Source organism: Rana temporaria, chromosome 4 (assembly GCF_905171775.1).
Source record: "Rana temporaria chromosome 4, aRanTem1.1, whole genome shotgun sequence".
In the NCBI taxonomy this organism is placed as follows: Eukaryota; Metazoa; Chordata; class Amphibia; order Anura; family Ranidae; genus Rana; species Rana temporaria.
The window spans coordinates 10909370-10919040 of record NC_053492.1 but is presented as its reverse complement, the minus strand read 5'-3'; the positions used below and the strand labels follow the sequence as shown (position 1 = coordinate 10919040).

Below are 9671 nucleotides of genomic sequence, written 5' to 3'. Positions count from 1 at the left end.
TGGTGTGTGGTGTGACGCTGGATCTCATTGACCACCTTTCTACTCTGCTTCTCAATCCCTAACAGTTTCCCATCTGCTATGCCACTGGACCTCTAGCTGCCGATGGGTCATCAGGTGCCAGTTTTCTGAGCCCTAAGGTAAAGCTGGCTAGAAAATCTCAGACCAGAAGGAACAGAAGTAAGTTAACAAATGCTTCATATAAACTCTATTTTGAAATAGTTTACCCAATATTATACCGCTGGGTGACTACTACACACACACAGACAACAGCACAAACCTTGCTATCTAGCACTGTGCCTGTGAGATAACAACAATAAGATAAACACTACTGTCACCAGACTTCAGATTCACACATGAGCTGCAATAGTAAAATTATTAGAACACAGGAACACTTGCCTAATAGTTTCTGCTTCTGGTCTGCATGAAATGCAGCAGCTCTTGCATTGAAGGTCATGTGGCCCTGTCCTGTTCTCTGGGGTTTCTGATTCCACTAACAGGGACAGAAAGTACCTGTCTATAACCAGTTGTCTGTGTGATATGTACCAGGCAACAGCTATTTACAATTACAGACACTAGAGGGAAGCAGCTTTGTACAAATGCAGCAATTCCCACTGAGGGCAGCCCGACTATTACCCCTTACGTCCCCATCCTAACATTGTACAACCAATACAGTGCAAATCATTCTTTATCTACAGAGAAAACTACAAAGATCACATGGTCACATCAAAGAAGATGGATGGGGACCAGAGTCACATGACTGAGAGGATACTAAACCTCACCCTGGAGATCATCTACCTGCTAACTGGAGAGGTAAAGAGGATTCTGAGAGGTCACAGTACATCACTCTTATCTTTATTAATAAAACACAAACCTGACCGGAGGGGTGAGGAGGATTGGGGGGGGGGGGGGCACATGACATCACTCTTATCTTGATTAATAAAAAACACAGACTAGACCTGACCGGAGAGGTGAGGAGGATTCTGGGATTCTAACATGATATTCCTATTGGTTTTCCAATACAGAGATTTCCTCTTCTGAAGTCTGGTGATCATATGACCATTACAGTGCCTCCATGTGATTCCCTAAAACCTGAGCGGCACAACATGGAGAAGATTCTAGAAGTCACCGAGAAGATGATGGAGCTGCTGACAGGAGAGGTGAGCGGTGCTGGGAATTCTGGGACATTATCCAGTAACAGACAAGGGATGTGTCTGGATGGTGACTGTATCATTGTGTGTGTCAGGTTCCTATAAGGTGTCAGGATGTCACTGTCTATTTCTCCATGGAGGAGTGGGAGTATTTAGAAGGACACAAGGATCTCTACAAGGACGTCATGATGGACAATCAGTCGCCCCTCACATCACCGGGTAAGAGGAGACTTTATTGTAAAGGAGAGAGCAGTACGGAGGCTCCACCTAGATCCCCCATCATCTAATAAACACATAGAAATAATGTATTCAGTCAGTGTGTGTGTTTCCTACAGATGGATCCAGTAATGGGAACCCACCAGAGAGATGTCCCCGTCCTCTGTATTCCCGGGATTCCACACAGGAAGGTCACACCATCCCTCACCATCATCAGGTAGATGAGGAACAATTACTGATAGTTATGATTTATACACAGCATGTTTACAATGTATAATTATTATTATATCTTTCAGAGTGGAAACCTCAGGGATAATAATATTGTTATTAAAGAGGAGTTTAAAGAGGAGGATGAGGTGTATGGTGTGATGGAGAAATTTTCAGGACACAAAGATATAATGGAGCCAGCTAATAAGAGAAACCCTATAGAGAGATGTTCCCGTCCTCTGTATCCCGGGGATTTCACACAGGAAGGTCACACCATTCCTCACCATCATCAGGTAGGTGGAGTTGAGGGTCGGGAACATAAAGTGATTGAACACTCTGACATGTGGAGACGATGTGTGGACTCTACAAGATGATATTTTCTATGTGATCTCACATCATAAATACTTCTGTTTTACAGATCTTATTTTCTGTCATTCTGTTGGTTTAGGGTGAAGATCTGATAACCATGAAAGTTGAGGGTGAAGTAGAAGAGACGTATGTGAGGGATGATCAGCAATATACGGAGGAGGCTGGAATGACGAGGACATTCAAAGAGGAGGACATTCCTACAGAGATCAGCACAGGTGAGCCATCATATATTCTTCTGTTATTTTTGCTCTGTCCGGCATTAAAAGCGGGTGTTAAAAACGCCCCTCAACGCCTATGGAAATTATATAATGAACAGCACACAGTGCTGTTCACATTATCAAAACGTGAAGCGTTAGCATCACGTCTCTTCACTTCAAAATTGAAGCCTTTTAATGTCTCCCATTCAGGTCTATAGTAACGCTCTACAAACACTCTGGCAGGTGGTTGCGGTGAGGTTGCAGAGCGTTAAAGGGGTTCTATACCCTCATTTTAAATTTTCACCTACAGGTAAGCCTATAATAAGGCTTACCTGTAGGTACAATGAATATCTCCTAAACCTGTACGGTTTAGGAGATATTCTCTTTGCATGCATGCACAGGAGTGACATCATCAGGGCCCCGGCCAATCACAGTGCCGGAGCCGTGAACTCGGAAGAAACACTGAGGGTAAAATGTCAGCTCCCTCTGCGTTGATCGGGCTGCGATATGGGGACCTCGTTCTAAGGTATTTCATAATGAGCTAAAAAAAATTCAATCATGCAGGAGGAATATAATGCCCCACAATGCCCAGTAATGAAAGAGGAGAGCATAGAGTGTCCTGCGGGCATAGTCATAAAACATCTGAGGGTAGGTGCATAAATCATGATACAGAGCATGATAAAGCCCTTTTAAAAATAGGTGCTTGTGGAATGGTTTTAACGCGCATCAAATGCTACAAAACCACGCATAGGGCATTTGGGCAGCATTTTTAACTTGTCATTACCGCTTGTAAAACGCCAGCCTAGCGCCCATACTAATGCTATGGGGGCATTTGTTAACAGTTAGAAATGTAGTCAAGTGTGAACAACCCCTACTGCACACTGATTGGTCCAGAGTAGGGCAGGAGATAATTGGTAATACTGTAAATGTAAGGGAATGGGAAAGAAGGGGGTATGCAAGAGAGCCACTAATGTATAAGTGGTGAATGTCAGCACTTAAAATAGATCATATGCCCGGTTGGGTACTGTTGCTGTAACCAAAACTAGTAGTCAAAAAATTAGGGGAGAGGGGATCGGGAAGGCGGTCAACAGGTGGACCTAAAGGAGTTACTTTAAGCAACAGTTAATGATCGAAGGTTACCATGGTACAAAATTATTTTATTAGTAGTATCAAAGGTAACATTTAAAAAGTATACAGCTGTAAGTGAATTATATTCAGACTGGGGTAATCATGAGTAACAGTTGATTAACATATACTGTACAAAATTACAAACGGGACTGACAAAAAAAGACAGACAAACAAGAAATGACAGCACGGTCCGGACGAATGTGTGTTCAGCCAATAATTCGGTCAGCGTGAATTAAATTAATTGATGGTAGCAGGTATGGGGTATGACGGCACCTAGGAAAAATTCCTATCCAGATACTCCCCTCTGCTAATGCCCAAAAAATGCTGACTAATGAACTGGCTGGACACCGTGCGGGTAAAGGGGGAAGGGTGCAGGATCGGAGGAATACGGGGAGATGGAGCAGGAAATGGTAAGCTTACTCTGAAACCACTGGCTAGTATTCTTGTTCAGAAATTATAGAACAAGAAAAAAAGTGAATGGAAGAAAGGGAGAAAAATGCTCCCATAATTTTATCAAAAAAAGGAAAAGTTGGTAATAATGATATGTCCCAGACACAATTGTCAATAGTCCTGGTTAGTAGATATTAGAGTAGTTCAGAGGCAATCATATGGCGAAGCAGGTTAGTTGTATTCGTTTAGTTAGATAGCACAGAGAAAGTCCACTGTTAGTTGTTAGTTTGTGATCGCCAGACAACTCACAATTCACTGAGTGGGCTCATTAGGGATCAAGCAATTAGTATTTGGCAAAGATACTGAACAGATATTGCATGATTGAAGTAGGGCTGCAACTAACGATTATTTTCATAATCGATTAGTTGGCCGATTATTGTTTCGATTAATCGGATAATAGCCTTAAAAAAAAAAAAAAAAGCTTTTTTAAAAAAAATTTGGGCCAATTTGTTGTTGGGCAGATTACAAAACACAAATTGTCACAAAAACACATTACATGCTTTTCTGCAGCTTCTCCATTGAAGTATATTGAACCAAAAAAAAACTAAATGGCACCGTTTTGCGTTAAAAAGTCCTTGTCCTTTCCAAATACGCAGCAGGTGAAAAAAAATCATGGATGTGAACGTGTCCCATAGGAAAACATGTAAAATAACTGTAGTGCGTTTCTGCAAAAAGCACCAAAATACAGAGGTGTGAACCCGGCCTGAGATGTTTAGTAACATAATGGGGTTAAAAAAACAAAAATAAGTACAAAAAGAGCAAATAATGCCTACTGTAAGGGGTCCATTTTTTTACTGTGGGACAGTGAAAGTGATATTTACAGTAGCGATTTGCTTTTTTGTACTATAAAGGGCTAATTTTAGTTTTTTTTTAACCCCATTATGTTACTGGCCGATTAATCGATTATGAAAATTGTAATCGATTAATTTCATAATCGATTAGTTGTCGATTAATCGATTAGTTGTTTCGGCCCTAGATTGAAGCATACCTTGCGCTTAGTGCTTAATAGCAAAAAGTAGCAAACCTTTAAGCATGATAGTAAAATTGACAGTAAGTGGAGTGTTAAATGCTTTCATATTAAAGCTTGCTTTTACGTTACCACATTGTTGTCTGCTTAAGGTTCAGAGGAATCATCCAGGCTTGTAGGTTCTGGGTAGCTTCTCATGCGTAGTCCTTTAAGTAGGGGTATGTCCAGCTCGTCTTTGAATTGTCCACTAAAATCTGTATAGATCCCGTAGTGTCCCCGAGGAAGAGGGGGAGGGTGGACTGGATCTGCCTAGTTGGCAGTTTCGCCGGCCAGTTCTATCTCATGTGCTTCAGGAGCTCCAGCTCAAACCTAGATGGTTGGCGTTTGCAAGATCTCCACCATCCTCCACATGCGTCCTTCCCACACGCGCACTACGTCATGTGACCGCGCCGGGTGATGACGTCAACGCGTTTCGCCTAGCTCATTGGCGTAGCTTCTTCTCGGACATGATTATCTAGGGTCCCCTTATTTTAAAGGTGGTTTCAAGATTCTGATAAGCCCCTCACCCACAGACCCCAACACCTACCAAGTTCAGCTTGTGGGGAAGAGGTCCTTGTCCTCAAAGGTCCTTTTCCAGGGTACCCCCCATGATGAGGGCATGTGGTTTGTTGTGCTTCAGAAGGGGGGTCCTCCTTTCCTTGCCTGCTAGGCTACATTCTCAAATAGGGGTCTGTTACAGATTTTAGGGGGACCTTGCACTTTTTTTATTGGTTTTTGCATGGAATTCCCTCTTAAAGTCCATAACAAATCTTAAGGGTCTGGTATAAATTTTGGGAACACCCCACAACTTTATTTTGGGCAGTGGGCAATACTTGGCTTACCACTGAATGGTTCGGGATACATAACTAGTTGTTGGAACACTGGCTCCCAATCAACCACAGAGAACATCTGCTCACTCAAGTCTACCTGATCCAGATGGAATCTCGATTTAAGTGAACAAACCCTCTAATATATAACGATCATGTTTTTATATCTTGCCAGGACACATCGACGAACCCTCAAAGGATCGTCTCACTTTATCTCCAGGTTGTGAAATGGAAGATGAGGACATCACAAGAGATTGTACAGGAGAAAAGACAATGAGCTCAGCTATGGATGAAGGATTTCACAGTGTGGAGAGACCATCCAATCCCTCTGACTCTGAACAGCCTGGTACTGTGAGGGATGGTGCCAGAGTTCATAGGAAGGAGAAACTTTCCTGGCCTGAATGTATGGAAAGTTTTAGCTCTGAATTAAGTCTTACTGTACATCAGAGATCTCACACGGGTGAGAAGCCACATTCCTGCCAAGAATGTGGGAAATGTTTTATACAGAAATCAAGTCTTACTGTACATCAAAGATCTCACACTGGGAATAAGCCATATTCCTGCCCTGAGTGCGGGAAAAGTTTTTCACAGAAATCAATCCTGGTCAGACACCAGAGATCTCACACAGGAGAGAAGCCGTATTACTGCCCTGAGTGCGGGAAAGGTTATACAAAGAAATCAGACCTTCTTATACATCAGAGATTGCACACGGAGGACAAGCTGTATTCCTGTCCCGAATGTGGAAAATGTTTTTCAAAGAAAACAAGTTTTGTTATACATCAGAAATTGCACACGGGGGAGAAGCCATATTTTTGCTCTGAGTGCGGAAAATGTTTTACATGGAAATCATACCTTGTTAGGCACCAGAGATCTCACACAGGAGAGAAGCCGTATCCCTGCCCTGAGTGCGGAAAAAGTTTTTCAGATAAATCAGTCCTTGTTAGACATCAGAGATCTCACACTGGGGAGAAACCGTTTTCCTGCCCTGATTGTGGAAAATGTTATGCATGGAAAGCAGACCTTGTTTTACATCAGAGATATCACAGTGGGGTGTAGGAATGAGTGGAACATTCCTGAGTTCAGTTTACGAGGAGGTTCGCTGAACTGCTCCTAATCTCTGAATGTTAATCCAAAGCCCACTGAATTCAATGGAAATAGAATCTTTAAAATCAGTTATTTTTCTCACAAAATATCTGCAACTTAAATCTTAATTGCTGCTGCTTTATGATACCTAGCCATTCCGTTTAACATAAATAGAAAGAAACATAATACATAAAATACTTTTTATATATATTTCTGGATACGGTGATGAGGCATTTGTTATAAGTGGAATGTATGCTCTATTCATGATATTAACCTATTGCCAACTGCCAGTAGTACATATGCTCCCCCGACACCGTGACTTACCCATACGGTGTTGTGAACTTCCTCCTAATCTGTGCTGTGATTGGACACAGCACTAGTTTGTCTGCAGGTTACAGCAAATAATTTGGCTGTATACCTGCTGATCGGATGTCGCCAATAACATCACAGAGAACACAACCATTAAGAACCGAAAGCAAGGATCTGGAAGTAAAAGTTGCATACAATTGTTAGGCACACAGTTAACCCCTGATTGCCCTCCTGATCACTCAGCCAGTGTCCTTAGTACAGTATTATCACTGATCTTTGTATTAGCGTCACTGGCTGGAGTCAGGCTAGGAGGCCAATAGCTATAGTAGTGGAGCAGCACCCACTGAAAAGAAAGACAGATTTACAGGCAGGTCACCTTGGCTGATAACATGGGCTCACCTGAGGTGCAGGGTCTAAGTACTAACTGGTATTCACCAGAGCTCCTGATGGTGGAGATGGGTTTTGCTGCATGTTAGTAACAGGTCGCTGTCCATAGGCTCGTCCCACCAGCAGGTGAGCAAGCTGGGGTCCAGTAGCAGATATAACAGGTATGGATCAAGCAGAAGAGTAGTCAAGGAACAAGCCAAAGATCGGTAATAAATAGTCGCAGGTTGAGATTAAGCAGAAACGTAGTCGAGGAACAGGAGAAATGTTGGTAACGAACGGTAGCAAAGATACGGACAGCAGCAGGAAAGACAAAAGCAAGATCTTGGCCAGAGAGAGCACAATAATCTGGCAAACAGGAAGTGCAGAGACATGGTTTAAATCAGGAAATTCATGGGAAGAGCAAGGATTCGTTCAAGACAAACAAGATTCAAGGCAGGATCATTCAAGGAATTGTCCAGGGAACTGTCCAGCATTCCAGGTTGCCTAGCAAGCAGAGTCATTGACACGGCAAAGGTGTCCATGCCCTGATAGACTGATTTTGACAGGAACCCACTCCCACCTCTGATCTGATCACCATGGCGGATCCACCGGAAGTTTTTCTCCCCCTGCACGTAGCTTTGTGGGACACATAACAGGTCCCAGAAGACTGCTGGACCATTCACAAAGCGCTGCTCGGCTCGTGCAGTGCCCAGTGGGCAGCCAGCTGTGAAGCTGCAAGATGTCACAACCTGCTGCCTATAGTTAACATGTCAGTGCCTGAGACACGAAGACCGGTGTTAAAAGTTGGCAGTTTTATATAGCTGCTGATTTTTTAGTTTTTGCAGAAATGAGGGAAGCTTCTCGATACATATGTTTTGCCAATAGTTGAGATCTGACGTGACCTATAGAAGTATGTAATTGTAGATGTAGTTTGTGTCGTAATAAAGATATAATATTCTTTTAATCGATAATTAGTCATAGACCTACTGTATGTTCTTCAATTAGCATTTGAAAAGGACAGTACAAGCCTCTAGACCAGGAGTGACACCTAGATGCCAAAAAATGATCCAATCCTTGGATAGAGCTGTTACCTTCCCGAACCTCAAAGAAAAGTTCCAGTCATATCGTCCACAAGAACCAGCAGGGGACAGTGAGAAGGCCCCCGAATGGTCTGCCAGCTTTGATTAATATCAAAGGAATATATTTTATCTTTCATAAAAGCTAAAATATTAGGTGCCGGGAGACAAAAATAGTTCCTTCTGATGGTACACATGTTGGGCTACGTATACATGTAAAACTGTATTTTTTTAGCATATGTAGAATCCCGGAGAAACACACAAAATGGATATATGGAGCCTGTACATGACAGCCAGACAGTGATTAGTATTGTCGTGATTGGACTGACACGCTGCTGTCAGATATCCCATCCTCGACTCAGCTATCAGAACCATCCAGGGCCCATTTGATCCTGATTACTTCAGAACACAGAATGTCCTTTGGGCTGGGACAGAAACATCCCCCAGGTTTGATTGGCCAAGGGCTAAAGTCCAGCCCACATCCATCTTATAATAAATTGAGAACCCTGAGATATCATCGGGGTAAGTCACACAGAGCCAGTCCCTCTGGTGGATCGTGAATGTTCTGACATGCTCCTGTCACAGGATAAACCTTGGTAAGGTTTTATTTCTGCATGCAGATTGTAAACTAGCAGATCTGCCAGATGGAGATGTGTGGTTGCTTAGCAGATCAGTCAGCGGACAAATTGCTAGGTGGTGGCGTCAGGGCTGGGTTCTCATCCCTTCCTCTGTGCTCAGGTTTCTCAGCTGTCGGTTAATTGCCAGTACTCATCGTCCCACAGTGGCTCACCTGTTAATCATCTCCTGCTCATCAATCAAGCCCACAGCTAGGCCCTTCTGGCTATTTAAACTGCCTGAATCATTTCATCAATTGCCTTCACCTTAGTCAACATATCTAGAGACTCTCTGCTGTGTTCCTGTTGAAGACTTGCCTGGATGATGTCCCTTTTGGTTCCTGATCCTGTCTGCTGCCTCTGACTACGCTGATCTCTGGCTTCCTGATTTCCTGGCTTGTTCTGACTACCCGATTTGGCTACCGAACCCTGGCTATGTTTTGACTACGTTTAGCAGTTGTACCATTTTTACCATATTATTAAAAGGTGTGAATTCTACTGCATTTTTTGTCTCTGTCTGCTTCATTGTTCCTGACAGTTGGCAAGCTACTGTTTGTTGTGCGGACAATGGAAAGAGTGATTAACACCGGGGTTCTAGCTGATAGGATAGCTGGAGGAATCCTAGAAGTGTGTGCTAATTGCTAGACTGCTCGCCAACCCTTACAGTGCACCAGA

The 9671-nt window shown here is 43.0% G+C and overlaps 1 protein-coding gene across 1 annotated transcript; it reads left to right on the top strand.

The window, feature by feature from the left end:
* The first annotated feature begins 1662 nt into the window (after window positions 1–1662).
* On the top strand, window positions 1663–9355 carry LOC120935887 (oocyte zinc finger protein XlCOF6.1-like). Its single transcript, XM_040347923.1, has 3 exons — window positions 1663–1864; window positions 2020–2155; window positions 5724–9355. Exons 1-3 carry the CDS (start codon window positions 1733–1735, stop codon window positions 6602–6604), a joined length of 1149 nt encoding a protein of 382 aa, XP_040203857.1. The 5' UTR covers window positions 1663–1732; the 3' UTR covers window positions 6605–9355.
* The last annotated feature ends 316 nt before the right edge of the window (window positions 9356–9671 follow it).

Bases quoted from the DNA above. Each gene is read 5' to 3' on its own strand.
- LOC120935887 (XM_040347923.1), top strand. From the start codon at position 1,733: ATGGAGAAATTTTCAGGACACAAAGATATAATGGAGCCAGCTAATAAG. The intron at 1,865-2,019 runs GTAGGTGGAGTT...CTGTTGGTTTAG, and splicing joins CCATTCCTCACCATCATCAG to GGTGAAGATCTGATAACCAT. The intron at 2,156-5,723 runs GTGAGCCATCAT...ATATCTTGCCAG, and splicing joins TCCTACAGAGATCAGCACAG to GACACATCGACGAACCCTCA.